This window comes from Hypanus sabinus, chromosome 11 (genome assembly GCF_030144855.1).
Source record: "Hypanus sabinus isolate sHypSab1 chromosome 11, sHypSab1.hap1, whole genome shotgun sequence".
NCBI lineage: Eukaryota > Metazoa > Chordata > Chondrichthyes > Myliobatiformes > Dasyatidae > Hypanus > Hypanus sabinus.
Genome location: NC_082716.1, coordinates 52,406,143 through 52,433,479, shown reverse-complemented (window position 1 = coordinate 52,433,479; position 27,337 = coordinate 52,406,143). Strand labels below are relative to the sequence as shown.

Below are 27,337 nucleotides of genomic sequence, written 5' to 3'. Positions count from 1 at the left end.
CTCATTTCTGTGCCACACCTCTCTAAGACTTCATTAATAAATGTGCTCAAAGAGCACTTAATCAAGTTGAAGCTCAAGTAATTGAAGGACAGTTACTGAGGTGATAGTTCTGACACTGTCTGCAGGAGAAAACGGAGTCTGTGCTCACTGGCAGGCGGACTAAACTTCAGGATGTGGCTCGTGGAAACCCAAAGGTCTGCTTTACTGCCATAACAATTAATTTTATCAATTAATATCTTGGCTAGTGGGTAATTGTGGCATATAGCCAATTTTCTCAGTAATATGCAGATTACATTTATCAGGCATAAAATTACAAAAATGTTAATAAATTAAGTAAATGGAAAAACTCCTAAACAAATAGATTTCAATAGTGACAAAGACGATCACATTCTGCCAACAGTGGAATGCTGGTAAATAGTTTCTAAATGGTGAAAACCTAATCTGGTTTGAACCCAACAAAACTTAGGAATCAACAGACACGTTACTAAAATCTCACAGACTGATAAGGCTAAATGATTTCTAAAGTATGGGGGGCACTGACTTGGCTACACTTGGAGGGTTTTGGGTTGCACCCTTTAGAAAGGATATATTATTTTTGAAAGGATTACCCACACAGATTGTGTAAAGTGAAACTTGGACACTCAGGTTTTAAGATAGGAGAAATTACTCAAACTTGAGATGAGAATCTTGGAATTATGTAAAATAAATTACACAATCCAGTGCTAAATGTGCAGGAATTTTGTAAATTAGCAGAAATTACACTAAACAGTGATGAGCATCCTGAAATTTTGTAAACTATGGAGAGATTTGATCCAAGTTTATAAATTATAGGGAGTACTGAAAAGTAATTTTTTCCCCCCACAGGTTAGAGAAACTATGGCTAGGATCACTGTTCTTAAAAAAAAACCAGGATGGTCCTATTAGTAGTGAATTTAGGAACACTTCAATACTGAAAGGATGATGGAAATTTGTAATCCTCCTCCTCAGCCTGCAGTAAATGTAAGAATGCTGCAGCATTGTTAACCAAAGGTAAACAGGCATTAAGGAAAAAAGCAGGTATACTGTAAATTCCATTTTTCAGCTTTGATTTTGCTGAGCAGCAGAACAGACTCATGACGTGGGGTAAATGTGGTAAAATATGTACCATAACAAATTCAATACATTGATTAAAGACACATTAACCCAAGCACCCTCCCAATCGATGAGTAGTAAGATTTTAATTCACAGTAGCAAAGCTTCACTCATGTTTCTTAGAGAAAAGCAAGGTAGGATAAGAATGTTGTATTTTTTTTAATCATCAATTATTTTATTTTCTTAAATTATGCCTACTTTCTCTCTCCATGTAAAAGATGGACATTTCTAACCCAAACTGTTAGTCATATGGTTGATGCGTGCATACACAGACTGGAGTTAATTGCTGCTTTAAGGCATATAGCTGTTTCACTTCATTTTTGTTATGCTTTAAACTGATTCCAAAGCAGGGAAACATTGCCATATAAGTACAAGCAGGAGCCTGAGAAGACATCCAGGTCTAAGGCACGTACGTACTATATCAGTAAAATCCTGCCAACAGTTCAGATCAACAAGCAACTGCCTTGGACTTGACATCAAAGTCAAATATATTTACTTTTTTCCTATCAATAAAAATGTGTTTTCTGTCTTATTAATTAATAAAGCATTTATCATGTTGTTGCTGATCGTACTAATGCTGAGAGTGGGAAAGGAAAAAATTATGTGGTTCTTAGAGGTCAATAAACTGACTGGATAATGGAACTTGAATCTTACTTGCATTTATAAAAACAGACCTTAAACTGAATGCAAAACGTTTGCAGGATGTGGTTAATATTGGTATAGCTAGTATCTAATGCCTAATATCAATTAGTCATAGTCACAGAAAGGTACAGCACAGAAACAGGATTTTCAGCCAATCTAGTCCATGCCGAACTGTTTAAACTGCCTACTGCCATTGACCTGCAGCCTTCCATAGCCCTCCATGCACCCACCATCAATGTACCAACCCAAATTTCACTTAAATGTTGAAATCAAACTCACATGCATCACTTGTGTTGGCAGCTTGTTCCACACTCTCACCACCCTGAGTGAAGAAGTCTCCCTTCATGTTCCCCTTAAACTTTTCACTTTTCACGCTTAATCCATGATCTTTAGTTGTAGTTCCACACGACCTCAGTGGAAAAAGTCTGCTTGCATTTACCCTATCTATACCCCTCATAATTTTGTATACCTCTATCAAATCTTCCCTCAATCTTCTATGTTCCAAGGAATAAAGCCCTAACTATTCAATCTTTACATTTAATTCAGGTCTTCCAGACCCAGCAAAATCATCTTGCAAATTTTCCTTGTACTCTTTCAACTTTATTTACCTCTTTCCTGTAGGTAGTTGACCAAAACTGCACACATTACTCCAAATTAGGCCTCACCAATGTCTTATACAACTTCAACATAACATCCCATCTCCTGTACTCAATACTTTGATTTATGGAGATCACTGCACCTAAAGTTTTCTTTGTGGCCCTATCTATCTGTGACACTACTTTCAATGAATTATGGACCTGAATTCCCAGATCCCTTTGTTCTACCCCATTCCTCAGTGCCCTATCGTTCACTGTGTAAAAACTATCCTGGTTGGTCCAATCGAAGTGTACACATCACACTTGTCTGCATTAAATTTCATCTGCCATTTTTCAGCATATTTTTCCATCTGGTCCTGATCCTACTGCAAGCTATGATAGACTTCCTCGCTGTCAACTACACCTCCAATCTTCGTGTTATCCACAAATTTGCTGATCCAGTTAACCACGTTATCATCAAAATCATTGATATAGCTGACAGAAAACAACAGACCCAGCATCAATCACTGCAGTACTCCACTAGTCACAGGCCTCCAAACAGAGAGGGAACCATCGATCAGCACTCTCTGGCTTCTCCTACAAAGCCAATGTCTAATCCAATTTACTACCTCATGCAGGAGCTTGTCAAAGGCCTTGCTAAAGTCCACTGCCTTCCCTTCAGCAACTTTCCAGGTAAAGTCCTTGAAAAATTCTGTAAGGTTGATTAGACACAACTTACCACACACAAAGCCATGCTGACTGTCCTTAGTCAGTCCATGTCTAACCAAACGCTCATATATCTGGTACCTTACAATACCTTTTAATAACTTTCCCACTACTGATGTCAAAGTCACCATCCAGTAATTTCCTGGATTATTTTTAGAGCCTTTCTTAAACAGCAGAACAGCTTTGGCTATCCTTCAATCATTTGGTACCTCACCTGTCGCCAAGGATGATTAAAATATCTCTGCTAGGACACCGGCAATTTCTGTATTTGCCTCCAGCGGGGTCCAAAGGAACACCTTGTCAGATCCTAGGGATTTATCCACCCTAATTTGCCTCAAGACGGCAAATACTTCTTCCTCTGTAATCTGTACAGGGTCCATGAAGTTGATGGCATTTTGCCACACTTCCATAGACTATATGTCTATCTCCAGAGGAAATAATGATGCAAAAATCTCATTTAAGATCTCCCCCATCCCTTTTGGCTCCACATATGTTAAACCATCCAATCCCTGATCAGCTGCACATCCAACAGATATTTAGAGTACACATTAGTCTCACCTCTTGAAGTTTTTTCTCAATTTCTTTAAAAACAGTTTGGGCTTTGAAGCCATTAACACTGGATTCGGCACTGGTTGGAACTGCTTGGATGTGCTGGCCTCTGAAACCGAGAATAATATAAAGTGAAAGTCAATCAAAGAATTTGAGCATGTTAAGAGTTGCATTTCATTGAGATCTCCAACTTGTGCTGAGCTCTCACGTACTGTAAACATAAAATTCAATGTCAGCATCAGCACACCTGGGTCAGGGAGAGGCAATGCTTTTCTGTTAGGAGTAGAAGATAAACCGTCTTACTTACTATGTAAACATCACCAATTGTAGTTTCAATGTTAAAGTGCCAGTACTTAAAAAAACTTTCAATTATTCAAACTCACTAGGATGAATCAAAATACAAAGGCAAAGATTAAGTTCTTCCTTCCTAGACATCTTGATGTAATTCCATTATAAAGTCTCAAACACCAGATTTCACTAATACGTCATCCACTGTTAACTTAAATTTCTCACTCAGAAAATGAAATTATCAAGCTCAATATATCAAATATAAAAACAGATGTTTCACAACAGGGCAGACTTATTCAACTACTTTCCATTTGTTAAAGGTTTAATATCATGGCTTGAATTGGGTATTCTAACTTACAAAATTAGTAAGTTTTCTGTGTAGAGTTGGAAATGCGTACTCTTTCCTAGAAATGTTTGTAGAATTTATCAAATTACATCTTTCCAGAAAGATGCAAAAATAAATTACTTGAAATCACAAAGCTTTACTGCACATAATAATTATCGAGAGAAGGTTATATATAGCAACAGCAAGGTTCATAGTTGATTGAATAATGCCACATTATTCACAGTTGGAAATTGCACTAACACAATTGATTAGTGTTATGTATTTAGTATTTCAGTAATACATGAGTAATATTGCAAATACATTGTTTCATTAACCATTCTTTGTTTAGAACATAGAACAGTACAGCACATTACAGGCCCTTCTGCCCACAATGTTGTGCCGACACTCAAACCCTGCCTCCCATATAGCCCCCACCTTAAATTCCTCCAAATACCTGTCTAGTAGTCTCTTAAACTTCACTAGTGTATCTGCCTCTACCACTGACTCAGGCAGTGCATTCCACGCACCAACCACTCTCTGAGTGAAAAACCTTCCTCTAATATCCCCCTTGAACTTCCCTCCCCTTACCTTAAAGTCATGTCCTCTTGTACTGAGCCGTGGCGCCCTGGGGAAGAGGCGCTGGCTGTCCACTCTGTCTATTCCTCTTAATATCTTGTACACCTCTATCAGGTCTCCTCTCATCCTCCTTCTCTCCAAAGAGAAAAGCCCTAGCTCCCTTAATCTCTGATCATAATCCATACTCCCTAAACCAGGCAGCATCCTGGTAAATCTCCTCTGTACCCTTTCCAATGCTTCCACATCCTTCCTATACTGAGGCAACCAGATCTGGACACAGTACTCCAAGTGTGGCCTAACTAGAGTTTTATAGAGCTGCATGATTACATCGCGACTCTTAAACTCTATCCCTCAACTTATGAAAGCTAACACCCCATAAGCTTTCTTAACTACCCTATCTACCTGTGAGGCAACTTTCAGGGATCTGTGGACATGTACCCCAGATCCCTCTGCTCCTCCACACTACCAAGTATTCTGCCATTTACTTTATATTCTGCCTTGGAGTTTGTCCTTCCAAAGTGCACCACCTCACACTTCTCCAGGTTGAACTCCATCTGCCACTTCTGCATCCTATCAATGTCTCTCTGCAATCTTTGACAATCCTCTACACTATCTACAACACCACCAACCTTTGTGTAGTCTGCAAACTTACCAACCCACCCTTCTACCCCCACATCCAGGTCGTTAATAAAAATCAGAAAAAGTAGAGGGCCCAGAACAAATCCTTGTGAGACACCACTAGTTACAACCCTCCAATCTGAATGTACTCCCTCCACCACGACCCTCTGCCTTCTGCAGGCAAGCCAATTCTGAATCCACCTGGCCAATCTTCCCTGGATCCCATGCCTCCTGACTTTCTGAATAAGCCTACTGTGTGGAAACTTGTCAAATGCCTTACTAAAATCCATGTAGATCACATCCACTGCACTACCCTCATCTATGTGCCTGGTCACCTCCTCAAAGAACTCTATCAGGCTTGTTAGGCACAATCTGCCCTTCACAAAGCCATGCTGACTGTCCCTGATCAGACCATGATTCTCGAAATGACCATAGATCCTATCTCTAAGGATCTTTTCCAACAGCTTTCCCACCACAGACGTAAGGCTCACTGGTCTATAATTACTTGGACTATCCCTACTACCTTTTTTGAACAAGGGGACAACATTCACCTCCCTCCAATCCTCCAGTACCATTCCCGTGGACAACAAGGACATAAAGATCCTAGCCAGAGGTTCAGCAATCTCTTCTCTTGCCTTGTGGAGCAGCCTAGGGAATATTCTGCCAGGCCCCGGGGACTTACCTGTCCTAATGTATTTTAACAAGTCCAACACCTCCTCTCCCTTAGTATCAACATGCTGCAGAACATCAACCTCACTCATATTGTCCTCGCTGTCATCAAGTTCCCTCTCAGTGCTGAATACTGAAGAGAAGTATTCATTGAGATACATTTAAATAATTCATTACAGCTTCTATGTAAAAGTAAGGGAATCACATATGTTATTACACCACCGTGTGATAAAGTTTGCGCCTCACTTAAAGTAAATAGACATGCATGTTCTCCCAGAATCCTCATGTTTTTCTTTCAACTAGTTTTATGTTTTGGAGTTACAAAACATAACACTGGTGATGAATAAGTTTTAAATGAACTCAGTACAAGTAGCTACCTGTTGAAGTGCAGCAAGATGCTCAGGTTTTAAAAAGGGGCAACAGGTGCTTCTTTGGGAAGCGACAGAGTTAAAATACAGAAAATGGACAAATTGATGGGCTCATAAACTGTGATTACTAATAATCATATATCGTCTGCCCTCCTTATCCGCGAGGGATTGGTTCCGGGACATCTCGCGGATACCAAAATTCGCGGATGCTCAAGCCCCTTAAGTCAACTTGTCGCAATTCGGTGGACCTTAGGACCCAGTGGAACCCAAGACCTTATTTAACCTGTCTCAGTGCGGTGAACATTAGGACCCAGCGGCCGAGATCTGTTTTCTGTTTTCTGTTAATCACGATAATGATTGAAAATAAAGTGGAAATAATAAAGTGATCAGAAAGAGGTGAAACGCCATCGGTCATTGGAAAAGCGTGAGGCTACAGTCGGTCAACGACCTGAACAATTTTAAAGGATAAAGTGAGAAAGGCTCTGCCCCAATGAAAGCTACAATTATTACTAAGCAACGCAGTGATTTAATTATTGGGTTTTGGGTTTTTGATCCTCCACATCAACCCGTCACGGTGGACAGTGCACTCAATAGCGATCTGTCACTAGATCAAACTCGGGAACTTCCCAAGCCTGGCGCTGAAACATACGTTCTTAAGTGTTTTATATGCATAGAAAGGTAAAATATATACTATATGCGAATCCAAATGTTTGACTGACGCTAAATAATAGCGGATGTACCTGTTCCAACTTACTTAGTAAGAGAACTTACAATTTTTTTCAATCCCAATCCACGATAACCCACGCACTTCCTCCCGTATACTTTAAATCATCTCTAGATTACTTATAATACCTAATACAATGTAAATGCTATGTAAAATAGTAGTTATACTGCATTGTTTAGGGAATAATGACAAGAAAAAAAGTGCTGGAAGAGTACTTCTGGGTTTTCGTGATTCGCGGTTGGTTGAATTCGCGGATGCGGAATTCGTGGATAAGGAGGGCCAACTGTAATTTAAAGAAACAGAAATGGCTGTCTACATTGGAAAGATGCATTTGATTGTACAAGTGATCAGGATATTGTACAGTAAGCAAATTCAACAGTATTTTGAAGCAAAATAAAACAGCTTGTGAAAAGCAAGTGCCAGTTCCGCTGAGTATATCGTGTTTAAAGGCAGACAGTCTGCTTAAACGTTTAACTGCTCCAACCAAACCAGCCAAAATGAGCTTTGCAAATATTGTGAAAGTAATCCAAGAACACTTAGAACTGAAGCAACTTATGATCGCAGAACGCTTCATGTTTCGTAACCGGAATCAAAGTGAAGGGAAGTTCATCTCAGTGCAGGTGGCTGAATTGAAGAAGTTGTCTGAGCATTGTCAATTCAGTGACAGGCTTAATGGTGTACTGAGCGATCATTTAGTTTGTGGAATCTTACAAGAATGCATTCAAAAACTGCTCCTAACTAAAGCACAACTTATATTTGAAAGAGCAGTTGAAATAGCAGCATCAATGGAAACAGCAGACAGAGATGCCATGTTTTATGTTTTGGAGTTGCAAAAATAACAAATAGTATCGTATAAATATTTTCCACCCACATGCTTTTTTTGCTGGAGAAATAATTTTTCTTTTAAACCGTTGTTATTTGTGTCTCTGGTTCAGTTCGAAGTGTAATTAGGCTTTTATTTCCCAATTTACTCATTCAAGGGATGTAGCACTACTATCATTTATCATCCATCTCCAATTGTCTTTTAATTGAGTCAACCACAATGGTGGGTCTCGAGTTATGTCTAAGTCAAAAGTAGTAAAGGCTTATTACTCTGAAGTGCTGTTGTAAAGGAAGCCCTACCTTCAAATCAAGCTGAATAAATGCATGTGTACGCTACTACTCTTTTCAATTTGTGAACAAATATCTCATTGGGATAGTATATATCCCCAAAAAGTCCTGTCATTTTTTTAAGTGACAGTCATGGAGAATTACAAGAGTGCTTTAGTTCCTTGAAAATTAAGTTAAGCATTTTCCCACCTACACAATACTGACATTTATATAATAGAGAATATAACAAGCTAGAGACTTCATTAAAGAGTTTTAATAAATCTTATTTATTTATTGGGAATTATTATCACCAAAGATACATGACTGTATTGGGTAAAATTGCAGTTTTTTTTAGACAAAGAAATGTTGTACAGTAGTCAGGAGTGGATCCACTCACTAACCAAACCAAGAAGTTTATACTAATGCACAAATGTATGAATAAGAATGCAGAGACTGAGTAATGATGGAGGAATTGTTGGTTGTTTACCTGAGGCAAAACTCTGATCTCGTGGTTATCTCTCACTTCGTGAAAGTGCACCTAAGGTCAACCAAGTGAAGCATCCCATTTGACAGTCCCCTACCAGTTTATGTGGGTTCCAAATACAAGACTTTGTTCAGGGCCTCAGTCTATTTGCGTCTGGTAAATAGAAAGCAGGAAGAGATCGAAAAGCTGCAATCTCATTAGTGACGGGGCAGGAAAAAGTTTTTTTTCTGGTTCAAGTTCTTGAAGTTAAAGTAAAGAACCACAGTGTGAAGGTAGTGCTCTAGTTAGCATTACAGGCAATGCCTAAGCACACAGGCTGAAGCTGAATGGAGAGCTCAATTTATACTGCACACACAGACTGCATTCACTACTGCATCTTCATGCTGCCCAGATCCTTGGTATATAAGGAGTATTAACTCACCTCACAACATCTGGGAAACCCATCCTGTATATTGTCACAACCACAGCACCACCAAGGCCGATATTATGCTGCAAGGCGACCTTTGCCCCAGGAACTTGTCTCTTACCGGCCTCGCCTCTCAGCTGCCAGCACAGTTCAGCACATTGGGCCAGACCTGACAAGTCAAACACAGACACAGTCGATGTTTCAGATCACTCAGGCACAAAATCAAGGAAGTCAGAACACAGCAGCACTTCTCAAGCTTCCAAACACGGGGTTTGATGCACTGAAATGCTAGAGAAAACACCATTTCAATCGGTGGCTTTAACCAGCAATGTGCAATGGTAACATATAAATGTATATTATGGAGATTTTGCAAGACTGTTCCCAAAATTAGGTTATTAATAAAAGTCTGTCTGACTAAAATTTACAGGTTTTTCATCTGTTTTAATACAATTTGGCCAAAAGCAGAATAGTGGGAATATAGTTGTATGGGTGGGAATATAGTTGTATGGGTCTGGTTCATGCAGAAACACATTTACAGAAGATCATTAAAAAATTGATTAAAGGATATAGGCATTAACATTTCTCCATTTTTTAAGGATAGTGATGTGTACTTGAGAGGGATTTACATGAGAGGTTAAATCCTACTGCACTATGGACCCCCAAACATGATATTCCAGATGTTAATTCTGTATAACACAGGACTTAAGTTACTTCAAACCTGTTACACTAGTACAAGCAGTTTGGTCCTTACAAGTTCTCAGGCAAAGCAAATAATGCAGCTCTGTGATTTTAGAGTAATCAGATACTATCAAAGTCGTCCAGATGTTAAAGCAGTAAGCATAAAATAAGGATTTCTATTAACAGGAGTGCTTTGAGCAATGTGGAACAAGAGATCAATTCAAAGTAAGCAAGTTTATTAAGGAACCAGGGAATGCACGAGTATCTGTTATTTTGAAATAGCGCTTGTGACATTACTGGACGTGGGAAGCTGGGTTTCAAGAGCAGCAGAAACATTGCTAACATCAGCAGCTGTTTCTGATAAAGTCATGTTACCAATTCCTTACGTTCTGGTAACATGTATACAGAGCTAAAGATTCTGTGTGTAATCTTGGGTTTTCAGCAAACTAGTTATTGTGGACCAGGAAATACAGGGTTTCTGACAAGTATCAGTTATACAGGTCACATAAAAGTAATAACAAGTCCTTGGAAATGTTTGCTTCAATTAAAATACAAACCTTGTTTTTAACAACTACAACACATAGGGCAGAAAATTGCTGATAAAGTAATTTATTTTGCATCTAAATAACTTAAACAATCTTCTGTTTTCCTTTTCAATGAAGAATAATCCCCTACACTTGCCAACTATATGTATATTTACAGAACCTACTGGAAACAGAACTATGTCGAATCCTCTCCATATGACCCACTTACCATGCCTATAAAACATATTCACTCCCCTTGGAAGTTTTCATGTTTTATAACATTGAATCACAGTGAATTTAATCTGTCTTTTTTTTTGACAGTGATCAACAGAAAATGACTTTTTCATGTCAAAGTGAAAACAGATCTCTATAAAGTGATCTAAATTACAAATACAAAATTCAAATAATTGATTGCATAATTATTCACCCGCTTCAAGCCAGTATTTGGTAGATGCACCTTTGGTAGCAATTACAGCCTTGAGACTCTGCAATTTTCCCCCCTTTCTTCTTACAAAACTGCTCAAGCACTGTCAGATTGCTTTGGGATCATGAGTGAACAGCCCTTTCAAGTCCATCCACAAATTCTCAATTGGATTGAGGTCTGGACTCTGATTTGGTCACTCCAGAACATTAACTTACTTGTTTTAAAGTGATTCCTTTGTAGGTTTGGCTTTATGATTGGGGCCATTGTCTTGCCGGAAAACAAATCTTCTCCTAAGTCACAGTTCTCTTGCAGACTGCATCCAGTTTTCCTCCAGGACTTCCCTGTATTTTGCCGCATTCATTTTACCCTCTACCTTTCCAAGCCTTCTAGGGCCTGCTGCAGTGAAGCATCCCCACAGCATGATGCAGCTACCACCGTGCTTCGTGGTAGGGATGGTGTGCCAAACATAACATTTAGTCTGATGACAAAAAGCTCAATTTTGGTTTCATCCGACTACAGAATCTTCTTCCAACAGACTTCATAGTCTCCCACATGCCTTCTGGTAAACTCTAGTCAAGATTTCATGTGAGTATTTTTTTCCAATGGTGGCTTTCTCTTTGCCATTCTTCTATAAAGCTGCAACTGGTGAAGCACCGGGCAACAGTTGTTGTTTGCATAATCTCTCCCATCTCAGCCACTGAAACTTGTAACTCCTCCAAGAGTTGTCATAGGTCTCTTAGCGGCCTCCCTGACTAGTCCTCTTCTTGCACGGTCACTCTGTTTTTGAGGACAGCCTGCTCTAGGCAGATTTACAGCTGTGCCATATTCTTTCCATTTCTTGATGATTGACTTAACTGTACTCCAAGGGATATTCAGTGACTTGGAAATTTTCTTATATTCATCTTGACTTGTGCTTTTCAAAAACCTTTTTGCAGTGTTGCCAGGGGTGTTCTCTTGTCCTTCCTGGTGTCAGGATATTGACTCACCAGCAGTTGGACCTTCCAGATACGGATGTATTTTTATGACAATCAATTGAAACATCTTGATTGCATTCAGGTCTCCAAAAGCAGATCTCCATTTAACTAATTATGTGACTTCTGAAACCAATTGGCTGCCCCAGTGATGACTTAGTGTGTCATATTAAAGGGGGGGGGGGGTAATTAATTATATTAGTATAATAATTAATTATATTAGTAATTAATTTAGATAACTTTGTATAGGCCTATTTTCAATTTTACACAAAAGAGTCTCTTTCTGTTGCTCAGTGTTTAAAAAAAACAAATTAAATCCTCTGTGATTCAATGTTGTAAAACAATAAAGCATGAAAACTTCCAAGGGAGTGAATACTTTTTATAAGTGCTGTATACTACACACAAAAAGTAAATACAGACGTGTACAACACAGAAAAAAGCCCCTTGGCTCATGCTTGTCCATGCCAAATAAGATGTATATTTAATTCAGTCCTACTTCCCCGTACCTGGCCTATATCCCTAACTCTTGTTATCCATTTACCTGCCTACATACAGGACTTCTTAAATCTACCTAATGTACCTAACTCAACCACGTTCTCTGATGGCTGTTTCCATATATCTACCACCTGTGGTGTTAAAAACCTGCCTCTCAGCTTCTTACTAATCCTTTCACCTCTTACCTTAAAACTTTGTCCTTTAGTTTTCGATTCCCTAACCCTGGAAAAAAGACCACTCACCTTGCCTTTGCTCTTATGATTTTATATACCTCAGAGGTAACCCCTCAGTTTCCACCTGTCTCACCCTCTGCCTACAATTCAGCTCCTTGAGTCCTGGCAACATCCTTGCACATCTTGTTTACACTCCTGTATAAGTTTCATCACATCCTTCCTATAACAGGCTGATCAAAACTGAACACAATATTGTAAGTGTGGCCTAACTAATGTATTATATAATCATAACTTCCCAATTTCTATATTTAATGCCCTGCTGACTAATGAAAGCCAGAATGTCAAAAGCCTTCTTCACTGCCATATATGCAAATGATTCCACTTTAGGGGAATTATGCACCTAGACTCCAAAGTCCTTCTGTTCTACAACAGTACCCAGGTTCAATGCAAATGTCTTACCTTGATCTGTCCTTTCAAAATGTAACATGTCACACTTAGCCGAATTAAATTCCATTAGCCACTCCCCAGTCCACCTAACGCAGCTCTTGATACAGTTCACTATCATTAATACCAGCTACTTCAATGACATCTGCAAACTTACAATTCCTTGTATATTATCATCCAAATCATTCATATAGATGATAAATAACCATAGGGCACACTCCAGTCTGTTTCCTACCGTCCAGCCAATTTTATACTGCTTGTTAGCTCTCATTGGATGCCTTACGATCTAACCTTCCATATGAAAGAGCAGAACCTCATCAAAAGCCTCACTGAACTGTACATACTCTACATTTATCATACTCCCCTCAACAATCTTCCCCATCAATTCATCAAAAAATTCTAATTTGTAAGACAAGATCTCCTGTGCACAAAGCAATGCTGGCGACCTTTAGTCAGCTTCTCTGCCTTTCCAAAAGCAAATAAATCTTATTCCTTTCAATGCTATCCAGCATCTTACTGGATGTTAGGCTAATGGGTCTCTAATCACTAGGTCTATCAATATAGCCCTATTGAATAAAAGTACAAAAGAATCAAGAGCTTGCAATTTTAGGAAGCTACTTAGAAATGATGAAAGTACAGCACAGACACTGTCCCTGCATCCTAACACATCCAGCTCCATGTACATTTCCTCCCGGTTTACTTCATCACACTGTGTCACTACATCCTTCTACTCCTCTAAACTGCTTGTTTTTTTTACTGGAATGAAAATTTGCTTTGGCCAATTATCTTTTCACTGCCATCCTTAGAATGCATTGTTCTTCATTTCAGCACACCACTGCTTAACCTTGGAATTACCCATTTCACAGAAAATGAATTAGAGTCACTTTCAGCACAGCTAAGAAATATTTAACCATGGGCTGCACAGCAGCAATGCTGGCTCACTGCCAGGTTCATTCCTAACCTCAGGTGCTCCTTCGTGGAGTTTACACAGTTTCCCATTGTCTGACTGCTTTTCCTCCAGTTGTTCCTATTTTCTCTCACATTTCAAAGTCATGCAGGTGGGCAGCTTATCTGGCCACTCTAGATTGCCCCTGCATGCAGGTGAGGGATAGAACCTGGGGGAGTTCATGAGAATGCGAAGAAAATAAATGATTAGTGTAAATGGTTGATCGACAGCTAGAAAAGTCCTGATGGGCTGAAGGGCCTGCTATGTGCCATACCGCTCCATGCCTGGTGGTGCAACTTAAATATTTATCACAAAATGGTAGGTGGAATTCTGGGCATGTTATAAATCAGGACAATGGAAGAAGCTTGATACAGTAATCATTGAGGACTCTAATCTACTTAGAAACTAGATAATTACATCAGTATTTAAAAGACGTAAACCAATTTCATGAAATGTATACAAAGTCATTAGATCATTATCTTGAGGAATCAAGAAATGAAAAGACACTTGATGTTGTTTTGTGCATTGAGAAATGGTTCATTGATAATATTTTTTAGAAAGGATTATTCAAAGGAAGAGTGACCAACATACAATAGAATTTTATACTGAATTTTAGAACATTAAAGCAGTACAGCTTAGGATTTCTGTGCCAAATTAAGCTAACTCCCTTCTTCTTGTGCACCATTCATATCCCTGCATCGGCTACCTCTTGAACACCACTATCATATCTTCTATCACAAATACCCTTGATTGAGTTCAGTCCAAAATTAGGCTCTAAAATATGGACAGAGGGAACCATGTGGTTATGAGATGAGAGATGGCTATGGTAGATTGGGAAAATACACAAGTGAATAATGGCATAATAGCAAACAAGCATGCATATTAAGACACAAACAGCTGTGGCTCATTATGGCTTTGACAGACCACATTAAAAGTGTTACTAAATCTAAATCTATCTCTATCAGGTCACCTCTGTCTCCTTCACTCAAAAAAAAATCAGACAGCATATCCAATCACTTTCATTAACTCAATCCTCCATTCAAAGCAACATTCTTGTTAATATACCAGCTGGGTAGCCTCCAACCTGATGGCATGAACATTGACTTCTCTAACTTCCATTAATGCCCCTCCTCCCCTTCTTACCCCATCCCTGATATATTTAGTTTTTTCCCCCTCCTCCTTTCTTATTCTTTCTGCCCATCACTCTGCCTGTTCTCCATCTCCCTCTGGTGCTTCCCTCCCCCTTTCTTTCTCCCTAGGCCTCCCGTCCCATGATCCTTTCCCTTCTCCAGCTCTGTATCCCTTTTGCCCATCACCTTTCCGGCTCTCAGCTTCACCCCACCCCCTCCGGTCTTCTCCTATCATTTTGCATTTTCCCCTCCCCCTCCTACTTTCAAATCTCTTACTATCTTTCCTTTCAGTTAGTCCTGACGAAGGGTCTCGGTCCGAAACATCGACAGCATTTCTCCCTATAGATGCTGCCTGGCCTGCTGTGTTCCACCAGCATTTTGTGTGTGTTCCTTGTTAATCTTTTCTGTATACTCTGCAGCTTAACCCTATAATATGGTGATCAAAACTGTACACAATATTCATATTATGGCATAACATTTTGTCCAACATAATATGATATCACCACTCTTAATAGTAGGAAGAGTAGATTCAGCACAGATTTATGAGTGGAAAATCATATGTGACTAATCTCCTGGAGCCCATTTTTCATAAATTCTATAGTATTTCTTCATCTTCCTGTAAATGCCTGGAAGAAAATGAATCTCATGGTGGTATATGGTGACATATATGTACTTTGATAATAAGCTGACTTTGATTCTTGAAGGATACAAACACCAGAAAAGATAAGGAAACAACAGAAGGGTATTTAAATTTTTAGAAGACAGTCAAAATGGTTCCTACATCAGAGCTTAGTCAATTAACTTAGAGCAAATTTGGGGAGTAGATTTGGTTTGAGAATTAGCTATCAGGAAAACAGCAAACCGTGGGGAAAAATGTTCTTTCCTAGCATTTCAGTCCATAACTAGCTGGGTACTGCAAGGATCAGTGCCTGAATCAAAGATTTGTCAGTGGGCACCAGGTTTCTTAATTTCAAGTTTGTGATGAAACAAAACAAAGAGGAATTCTGAGTAGGAAGGAGGGTAAAAATGAAGTTTCAAGGTGATGCGGGAAAGATGACTGAGTAAGCAAGTACAAAGCAGGTGACATTTAATGAGAAGATGTGAAATTATTAATTCAGTGCACAACACAGCAAAACAGATTACTTTAATGGTGAAAAATTGGGGAACAGGGATCTAGGTTCAGTTTATTGTCAATCGATGGTACACGTGTACACCACCAAACAAAATGACATTTCTCTGAACCAAGGTGCACAACAGTACATATAACTCAAACACACAACCCATATAGTAATAAATTAACAAGCAGTAAGGTGCATTTACAATAGAAGTTAAAAATTAAACAGTATAATACTACTGGCATTTCATATGTGTTGAGACTGGGTGATGGTAGGTAGTTCAGTGCTCTTGCAGCCTGGGGGAAGAAGCCGTTTCCCGTTCTAACAGCTCCTGTCCTAATGCTATGGAACCTCCTGCCTAATACTAAGGAGTTAAAGAGATTCTTGGATGGATGAGAGGGATAACTGATAATGCTAAAGGCTCTGCATATCTCTGGGAGGTGGAAGACAGACCCCAATGATCCTCTCGGCAGTTCTCGCAATGCTTTGTAGGGATCTGTCACCAGATGCCTTGCAGTTCCAATACCAGTCAGGCATCCTTGATGATGCTCCTATAAAATTTGGTTGAAATGGTGGTGGGGGGGGGGGGAATGGGGGAAAGAGCTCATTCACCTCAACCTCCTCAGGAAGTGGAGACACTGCTGGGCTACTTTGACCAAAGAGGTGGTGCTGAGGGATGAGGTGAGATTGTCCCAGAAACTTGGTGTTCCCACTCTCTACACAGAGTAGGCAAATGAGTGGTGGTCAGCCTGCACCTTTCTGAAGTCCACAATCATCTCAGTGTTTGATCTGGCCCACGTTGAGACTCAAGTCGTTGTTCTTGCACCATTCTACCAAATGCTCTACCTCCACTCTGTACGCAACCTTGTTGTCATTGTTGACGAGGCCAACCACTGTGGCGTCATCAGTGAACTTGACGATTCAGTTTGAATTGGATCTGTCGTGTGTCAGCAGTGAACTGAGCACACATTCCTGGGGAGCACCAGCGCTCAGCACGATGGAGCTTGAGATGTTTCTGCCAACATGGACTGTCCGGAAGTCCAGGATCCAGTTAGAGAGAGAGATGTTGAGACCCAGTGAGAAGTCTACCCATCAGCTTCTTTGTATTAAATGCTCAGCTGAAGTCAATAAACAGCATATGAGGCACCATTTTCCAGATGTGACAGGACAGTGTAGAGTAGAGTGCAGAGGCCGATTTGAGTGATAAGCAAACTGGAAAGGGTCCAACGTAGCAGGAAGATGGGAGTTAATGTGATCTATAACCAGCTGCTCAAAACATTGTTGTGGTCAGTACCACTGCACAGGAGTCATTGAAGCAGGTTACTGTTGCCCTTTTGGGCACCGGGATGATGGTGGCTGCCTTGAAGCTGAAGGGGACAGTAAGATCCCAGAGAGATTTTAAAGATGTTTGTTATAACCTCGGTTAACTGGCTGCACAGTCCCTCAGCAACCAACCAGGTACAGTATCATGCCCCAAAGCTTTACGTGGGTTGACCTGGACAAGGGCCTTCCTCCCATCAGCTGCAGCCAGAGTCCTTCCTGGGGGGAGGGGGGAGTGGGGTGGGGGGGCCCTTCTTCACTGACACATCATTCCGTGTATAAAACTGAGTGTAAAAGACAGTGTTCCAAGTCACTGAAAGCTAACATACAGGTCCACATGCCATTAAGAAACCAAATAGTATATTGTCCTTTATTCCACGATGATTTGAGTACAGCATTAAAAATGTCTTATTGCAATTATACTAGGCCTGATGGAGTCTCCTTCTGGAGTAACATACATATTTTTGATCTCCTTTCTGAAGAATGAGCAGAGATCGACTCCTCTAGGCCTCTATCTCACTGAAATTTGACAGAGTGGATCCAGGAAGATGTTTTCACAGGCTTCTACACACATTCATTAAATAAGAGGCTAGAATTGTCTGCAGTGCTCTTACACAAGCCCTGCATCTTTGTGGCAAGAGCTCTCCACTCCTGCAGTTTTATGATAAAGACCAGCAGTTCATTTGTCTTTCTCTTCAGATGCGGTGACTGCATGGTATCTTTGTGTTGCCTGCACAAGGTATATCTGAACACCAGCATTCAATGGTCTCACTTTTTAAATGTTTTATTGTTTTCCTTGCTAAAGTGAAAAGCTTCACTGCTTATTCCCCTGAAGCAATTCCTGCCAGGCAATGAACATGAACAAAAGACACTTTGAAATATGTAAATCAAGCAAGATCTGATTACAATATGGTCAAATAGAAGCAAAAAAAAGAAAAACAGACCTACAATGAGAGAAGGCAGACTGTAGATGCTGAAGTCTGGAAGGAAAAAAAAACTGCTGGGGAATGAAGTGGATCTGGCAGCATTTGAGGAGATAAGGCAGGGGTTCTCAGCCTGGGGTCTACAGATCCTTGAGTTTATTGGTAGGGACTCATGATATTAAAAAGGTTGGGAACCCCTGAGATAAGGGATTGTTGATGTCCTGGGTCAAGAGCAGTATCAGGACTTCATGTGACAAACCGTTGATGATTGATGGATGCAATATTTCCTCTCAATATTCTGCATTCCTAAGGAGTTACCGTAGCAGAGATAAATGACAAGATCCTTAGGTTTTGTGCTTGATGCTAATGACAATAAGTTGGCAGCAAGGTTCATTGCATTTTTTTTTAGAAAAGGTGTAGCAAACTGCCGACACTGAGCAGGTCTCAGTAAGTATTTAACCAGTTGGATGACTGGGAAATAAACTCAGCAGCCACTTTATTAAGTACACCTGCACACTTGCTCATTAATGTAAATACCTAATCAGGCAATTACGTGGTAGCAACTCAATCATGAGTCAAGTTCAGTCCGAACATCAGAATGGGGAAGAAATGTGATCTAAGTGACTTTGACTGTGGAATGATTGTTGGTGCCAGACAGGGTGGTTTCAGCATCTCAGAAACCTCTGATCTCGTGGCATTTTCACACACGCCAGGGTTTGCAGAGAATGGTGTGGAAAACGAAAAACATCCAGTGAAAGGTAATAATGCAGGTGAAAATGCCTTGTTAATGGAGAATGGCAAGACAGTTTCAAGCCGACAGGAAGGAGACAGCAACTCAAATACAACGCATTACAACAGCGGTGTGCAGAAGAACATCTCAGAATGCAAAGCACATTGAACCTTAAAGTGGATAGGCTGCAGCCGCAGAAGACTACAGACACACACTCAGTGGCCCATGTATGTAGATTCAACACTCCGTTGTAAGCCAGCTCAGGTATTAACAAAGAGGCCTGTTAGTTGCTATCCGGAGCCTATGACATTTATTTAGCGATACAACATGGAGAGAGCCCTTCCAGCCCTTTGAGCCCCTCCACTCCAGCAACCCCACCAACCCAATTAACCTCAATTGGGTCATGGGACAGTTTACAATAATCACCAGCCCACCAGGTAGGTCTATGGACTGCGGATTGAAACTGGAGCAGCTGGAGAAAACCCACGCATTTCACGTGGAGATTCCTTACAGATGGCACCAGAATTGAACTCTGGAACGCCCAGAGCTGCAGTAGCGTAGCACAAACCACATTACCGCGGCGCCACTGAGAGTGAACTGTTAATGGTTAGGACAACACACACAAATGTTGGTGGAACACAGCAGGCCAGGCAGCATCTATAAGGAGAAGCACTGTCGACGTTTCGGGCTGAGACCCTTCGTCAGGTCCTGATGAAGTGTCTTGGCCCGAAACGTTGACAGTGCTTCTCCTTATAGATGCTGCCTGGCCTGCTGTGTTCCACCAGCATTTTGTGTGTGTTGTCTGAATTTCCAGCATCTGCAGATTTCCTCACATTTGCTCTTTAAATTCACTACTGCAAAGCCTCTGTTAATGGTTAGGAGCTGGTTGGTTTAGATTCAGCTTATCAGAGCTCATCCATGACTAATGGCCCCTTAATTAGTTTCAGCACAGCTGAGTCGAGCGAAAAATACTGAAATAATTCCCCTTTTATTTTATCAGACAAATACACCCTGTGGCGTTTCAATATTCTATCATCTGGCCTCAGTGAGGAAACTGACTTTTGCCACGGAACATTTGTGTCTTTCTCACTGGACACTGAATATCAGATTACCACTATCAGACTGGACTGGAGAACATCTGACTGCAAACCCCCATGAAGAAAACATCTGGCAAGGGGAAAAGAGAAAACAAACTGCTGTTTCCCATTCAGATTAATATGTGTACTTTTTATAAACATTCCCTCCCTTATGATTTAACTGCAATTACGATCCAACAATTCATTTCTGAATATATTTACAGGAACAGTAACATTCATGCAGGAGGTTATATTAAAACTGGATTTCTGAAGCCTCAGTGGGTTAGCTTTACATATTTTCTAAAAAAAAAGACTGAGACCATTAATATGCAATTAAATAAAAATCTCTGCAAAATCTTGCAGTCATTAAATTAACCATAGAAAAATTATTGGTCACTGCTAATATGATGAACATATGGGTGCTGAAAAAAAGGAATAATTTCCTGTTCCGAAGCCACAGAGTGTGCTTTCCAGATGGAAAATGCCAGCAGAAAAGTGCAGCCGATAAAATATGAAAAGCAAACTAATTAGAACCAGCAGAGTGGTTTCTGAAGGTACATACACCATGTATGTAAAATCATAAGGAAAACACAACTACACCTCTTTTTACTTAGCAAATTAAATTCATGCATAAAATCCAAAGGACACTTGCCATTTTGCAAACAATAAGCTTTACAGGTTGGTTTTGAGAATATAACATCATACTGAATTTTCAGAATCTACAATATTTTACATCTTGAATCCATGTTCTTCACAAATGGTAATTTTGATGCCTTCATGACTCCTGCTTCTATCTAGGAAAATTAATTATCCATGCTTACCATAATACTTCTTTCCAAAGCTCCTCTAAGTGGCATGGCTATTCCGATTCTCATTATTCTCAACACTGCCAAAACCGTAGCTACATAATCGTCAATAAGTTCAGACCATGATGTAAACGTATGTAAGCACCAAAGTATGGAACTTCTTGATAGGTTTTTGGCACTGTCATACTGATTCCACACTGATGTAAGAAGTGCCAACATCCTGAGGTTTCCCATGGGAATTCTGCAGCCTTGCCAATGGGGTAAGAGCCTCCTTCATTCAGTAAGTCCTCACCTGGGAATTCAGTCCAACTAAGTGTAGATCCAACTAGTAGGTAGTTCCCACCAACTCTCAGGCCATTTTGTTTTATTGCTGATAGCTCTTAGCTTTAAGTTCTTCAACTAGACTCAGTTTCTTCTTCTACAGTTATGTGAGAAAAACTATCAAAAATTACAATTAGGATATGTTCTCCAGAATTTTTCAAATACACCCTATCCTCGTTATATGCGACTTCAGACTATGCAGATCCACAGTTATGTGAGGAGCATCGCTTTCCCACCAACACAAGTCACGTGCGCATGCCTCACAGTCTCACTCCCACCAGTCTCGCATTGGTTTTGGTAAGGTGTGGATGCGTGATCTTGCACTCTTAAACTTCTGCTGGTTTTACCTACGGTGCAGTGATTTTGTGCTTGAAATATTTAACTATGCTTCCTAAGCGTCCGATGTCATGTCCTGGGCCATCAGCCGAGCGGCAGAGAACCGCTTTAACACTTGAAAAAAAGTTGGTAATAATAAACAGTGTGTATTCAGGTGAAGGTAACACAGCTCTGGGACGCTACTGCCGGAACAGAATCTTGCCTTTAAAGTTCTTTTGTTGTTTGACAATGCGCCAGCCCATCCTGAACATTTGGACAACATTCATCTTAACATAACAGTGCGTTTCCTGCCGCCTAACACAACATCGCTGATTCAACCACTTGACCAAGGTGTGATCCACGTTCAAGGCGTATTTTCTTTTACGGTGAACTATCGCTCAGACGCTGCAAGCAATTTTTAAAATCCCGGTAGTTTACCAACGGTGAGGGAATGGCGGAAGTCGGAACACTCGGTACAAATGGCGATGGACATGGTCCCAAGTTTAGAACGGAGTCAGCATTTTAGTTGTTCCCTGCCGTCAACCCTTCTTCCCTACAAGCAAATTTATGCTGAAAAACAAAATGCTGCAAAGCAAACAACCCTCACCACTTTCTTCAAATCGATGTCATCTCCTGCTGCCAGCAGTTCTAAGAGTTCTGTGAGTCTTCCTTCACCCCCTTGCTGTGACTGATATGATCCTGACGACCACAAGCATCCACCTTCTCCATGTAAAGCTGCTTGACACAACAACCACTCATCTCTTAGAGCGAACACACCTGCCATTGTTGATGAGTACCATACACCCTAGTATGTTAACTTTCTATGATTTATTACATTGAATATTACCTTAAATTGGTGAAATATAATACGAATGTTGCCTTGTGGTACAGCTTTTGTGTCGTATTGGTATGAAAATGTGAATAAATTACAGAAAAAATGTATTTAGGAAGTCCTCTGGAACACATCCCTATTTTCTTCATTTAAGTAATTATTCACATTATGCGTCGACTGTGAGGGATGTATCCCCTGCATATAACGAGGATAGGGTGTACAGGACCTTACAGTAATTTCTCTTATCAATTTTGAGATTATTGCCATACATTAGTATTTAAAGATTTACATCAAAAACACAGGAGAAATGAATATAAACTACTGGGCCAACATCAACATTGTAATTATACCTTATCCCTTCCTTCATTGTGAAAAGATAAATGGTTGATCCAAACACTTGTAAGAATTCACCCTCCTGCAATTTTTCAATTTTTAATGCCGAAAAGGCTGCTGCCACAAAAATTAGGTTGAAAAATTATTAATCATAAGGTAATTCCAGTCGAATTGTAATGCTATAAAATTCTGTAATATTAATGTAGTCACAGGCAGGAATGATTTACAGTTTCAAATTCAGTATTGGTTAAATTATTAAAAGAGTTTTTAATATTTTTAAAAATCAATATTAGCCTTTAAATGAATTCATGGAATGTTTTAATAGTTATTGAATACTTCTAAATAATTCCCACTGAGCGAACTACACAAGGCAGTTTGCAGACAGCCTGCAGAACAGCAATGAGTGCAGCTAGATCAACACTGACCAGAAATTCTGGGCTACTATTTTTTGTTTTCCTGTTCAATAAAGGAGGTCACCTTGCCCTTGTGTAAACCGTACATGTTAATTGCATTTAATTAATAGCCAAATGAATAAATCCATCTGGAGAAAAAAAGTCAAACATTTCTGAAATAGCATCATTTATCCATATTGCATAATGTCTTACAGTCTTCTTGGAAATGGCATGAATTCAGGATATACTTTACATTAAGCCAGACAGGTTCTTTTGGTTTTCTGAAATCACTATCTACGTTAAAGATAGTCACACATTTGTAAAAACCTTTCTCCTTTTTTTCCCCTTTGTCTCTTGAAGGGGCTGACTAGCTTTGACATTTGTAGCAACATTCTCAAGGCATGAATATAGACAATGCCAAAAAATCAAGAACTTTACCACTTTAAATAAGCTGTGTTTAATGTAACTTCAGACAGAAAGGATAGAAACACCATATTCTTGAATGACATTTAAAGAAAAAAAGACATGAATGAGATGAATTTGGCAGGTTTCAAAGCAGCTCTCATAAGACACTAAAATACAAAAGAAAATGCATAAATATTTTCCAATTGGCATTAAGTAAACTAAATTTTCCTGGAATCATTTTCCTCCATGAATATTTACGAAACCAGAGTTTGGGTTGAAAATAATAGAAACCAGGTAATTTTAGACATGATAACAGCAGCCAATGTAATGCAAGAGTAACTGTCATCATGTTCAATATTTGAATCCTGAAAGGATTCAAATTATGTAAATTTCTTTATGTACATTTCTTTATAAGGAAAAAATCTTTCACCAATCAACTTCCCAGCTCCTTACTTCACTCCTTCCCCCTCTTCCAGTTTCAGCTATCACCTACTACCTTGTATTTCTTCCTCCCCACCACTGACCTTCTTACTCTGACTTCTCATCAGTTTCTCCAGTCCCGTTGAAGGGTCTTGGCCCAAAATGTCAACTGTTTATTTTTCCCATAAATGCTGCTTGGCCTACTGAGTTCGCCCAGCGTTTTGTGTATATTGCAAATAATCTGCAGCTCCATAATTCATTGAAAGTAGTGTCACAGGTAGATGGGTCTGTAAAGAAATCTTTAGGCGTGTTGGGCTTCATAAATCAAAGTACTGTGTACAGGAAATGGGATGATATGTTGAAGTTCTATAAGACGTCGGTGAGGCCTAATTTGGAGTATTTGTGCAGTTTTGGTCATCAGCCTACAGAAAAGATGCAAATATGGTTGAAACAGTACAAAGTACTTTTTTAGTCTCAGTTCAAGGATTGAGTCTACTAAAATGAATATACTGCCCAGACTGTTATATCTCTTTCAGACCCTACCAATAGAGATTAATCAAAATCAATTCAATGAATGGAACAAGATGTTATCAAGGTATATTTGGCAAAGTAAAAGGCCTGGAGTTCGTCTCAAAACTTTGCAATTAGCAAAGGAAAAGGTGGGGGGATGGGGCCTACCTTCTCTTAGAGATTATTATTCTGCAGCACAGTTGAGATCTGTGATATGTTGGTGCAACCCATCATATGACGCTCAATGGAAAAACATTGAGGAGCAGGTACTTCCCATCCCCATACAAGCAATGTTGGCTGATAACAACCTACAAAGGTACATAAATACTATTGATAACCCGTGGGTGAAATTGACTCTTAAAATATGGAAAACTACTATAAAAGAATATAATCTAGAGGGAGATATTGCAATTCTTAAATGTTGTGCATATGACTCGGATTTTATGCCGAATAAGCTGGATGCTAGATTTAAGGCCTGGACAGCTAAAGGAAGAACAGTTCTTTGCAACATAATGAAAGAAGAAACACTGTTCGGTTTGGAAATGCTCAGAGAGAAATATATATTAGAAAAATAAGATTTTTTAAATCGGTATTTACAGATGCGACAATTTGTTAATAGGACGCTTAAAAATGTAACCAAGTATATGCTTGATAGAGCTATTTAGAAAAGCATATAATTCAGATAACAGTAGTAGAATCATTTCAAGCATGTATAAGGGTTTGTCAAATCTTAAAACACATTCAATTTCATACATTAAAACAAAATGAAGGAAGAAGGGATAATTATATCTGAGGAAGAATGGACAATAATATGGAGGTATCAATGGAAGTGTACCAGTTCACAGAAATGGAGGGAGTTTGGATGGAAAAACTTGATAAGATATTTTATTACACCCTCTCAGAAATCCCATTATGATAGTAACCTCCCTGTTTACTGGAGAAATTGTGTAAATCAAAATGCAAATCATTATCATATTTTTTGGGAATGCCCCATTATCAAAGACTATTGGAGGGGGATACACAATGCCCTACAAGACATCAGAAACATGTTTCTATATAATTTTTATGTTCACAGATTATACCAATGTCAGGGTAATTTCACTGCTAATGCATTTTACACTGGGTTTTATGTACAGGAGAATAGAAGCATTGAGATAAAGCTCCCCCATGAAATAGATGCGCTAGTGGAGGAGCTCTCTATGTAAAGGAAATGTTATTTGTAAAATTACTGAAACACACCTACGTGCATGATGTTGCATGAATCAATATTACCTGTTTTGATTGTCACATACAGCAACTGTTATTTCAATGAAAGATGATACAGATTTCTCTAAACATTCAACAGATTTTCCGAGCACCGTGATATTTTGTTTATGACTATAAGCATGTAAGACAGTTTCTATAAAGGCAATGATAATGTGAAAAAAAAATCATATTCACACACACTTCCAGGTAAAACCAGACAAGTCTCTTAACCTGGGAAGATTATAACTACCTATCCTATCTACGCCCCTCATAACATTATTCTTCAGCCTCATACATCCCAATGAGAATTAGTTCAGCCTGTCCAATCTCTCCTTATAACGATAGCCCTGCATTCTGCTTAACCTCTTCTGCACTCACTCTACTGGTAACAACTCCTTCCTGCGGGAACAGAATGGCACGGAATATTTTAAGTACGGTCTAGCCAACATTTATTCGAATGCAAAGTCTCAACTCCTATACTTAATGCTTCAGCCTATAAAGACAAGCATGTCAAATGACTTTTTCACAACCTCATGACCCCGTGTCCCACCTGCAGGGAGCTATGGACTTGCACCACGATGTCTGTCAGTACAGTAACATCCATAAGGTCCCTGCCATTTGCTCTACATATCCTAACAGAATTTGACCTCTCAAAGTGCACTACCTCACAGTTGAGATCACAAACAGAAGAAAATCTACAGATGCTGGAAATCCGAGCAACACACACAAAATGCTGGAGGAACTCAGTAGGTCAGCTAGCATTTATAGAAAAAAGTACAGTTGACGTTTCGGGCCGAAACTCTTCTGCAGGACTGGAGAAAAAATGTTGAGGAGTAGATTTGAAAGGTTGGGGGGGGGGGGGGAGGAGAGGGAGAAACCCCAAGCAATCGGTGAAGCATGGAGGGGGAGGGATGAAGCAGAGAGCTAGGAAATTGATGAAAGAGACAGAAGGCAATGGAAGAAAGAAAATATGGGGAAGGGGTGGTGGGAGGAACACCCAGAGGGAGGCAATGGGCGGGCAAGGAGATAACATGAGAGAGGGACAAAGGGGTGGGTAATGGTGAAGGGGAGGCATTACAGGAAGTTTGAAAAATTGATGTTCATGCATCAGGTTGGAATATAAGGTGTTGTTCCTCCAAGCTATGTCTGGCCTTTTGCCGACCCTGGAGTAGGCCATAAAGTACCATTCAGGGCCCCAAACAGTCCTTCCAGGTGAGGCGACACTTCACCTGTGAGTCTGTTGGGGTCATAATCTGTGTCCAGGTCTCCCTGTCTGGCCTCGTATATTGGTGAGGCCCAATGTAGTTTGGGAAACCTACGCCGAGCGCCTATACTCCATCCACCACAACAAGCGGGATCTCCCAGTAGCCACCCATTTTAATTTAACTTCCCATTCCATTCCAATATGTCCATCCTTGGCCTCCTCCACAATCAGGACAACATCAACTACCCCACCTTCATCATCTCTTTGGTTACCTCCTCCCCCCCACCACAAGAAAAACCCAGATTTTGGAACATTACCTCCCCTGAACAAAACTCTGCTGACTCTTCCCAATCAGTCCCTGCCTTTCCAAGTGAACATAAATCCTATCCCTCACAATCCTTATCAGCAACTTCCTTACCACTGATGCAAGGCTGA

General features: G+C 39.9%; 1 protein-coding gene across 1 annotated transcript in view; it reads right to left on the bottom strand.

Annotated features, from left to right (window-relative positions):
- Positions 1-27,337, bottom strand: part of scp2a (sterol carrier protein 2a) — a 105,363-nt gene that overhangs the window by 16,608 nt on the left and 61,418 nt on the right. Inside the window, exons 12-13 of the mRNA XM_059984326.1 lie at positions 9,186-9,339; positions 3,633-3,732 (exon numbers count right to left, since the gene is read on the bottom strand). Of these exons, the coding sequence (XP_059840309.1) occupies positions 3,633-3,732; positions 9,186-9,339 (254 nt within the window). The remainder of the gene's footprint in view (positions 1-3,632; positions 3,733-9,185; positions 9,340-27,337) is intronic.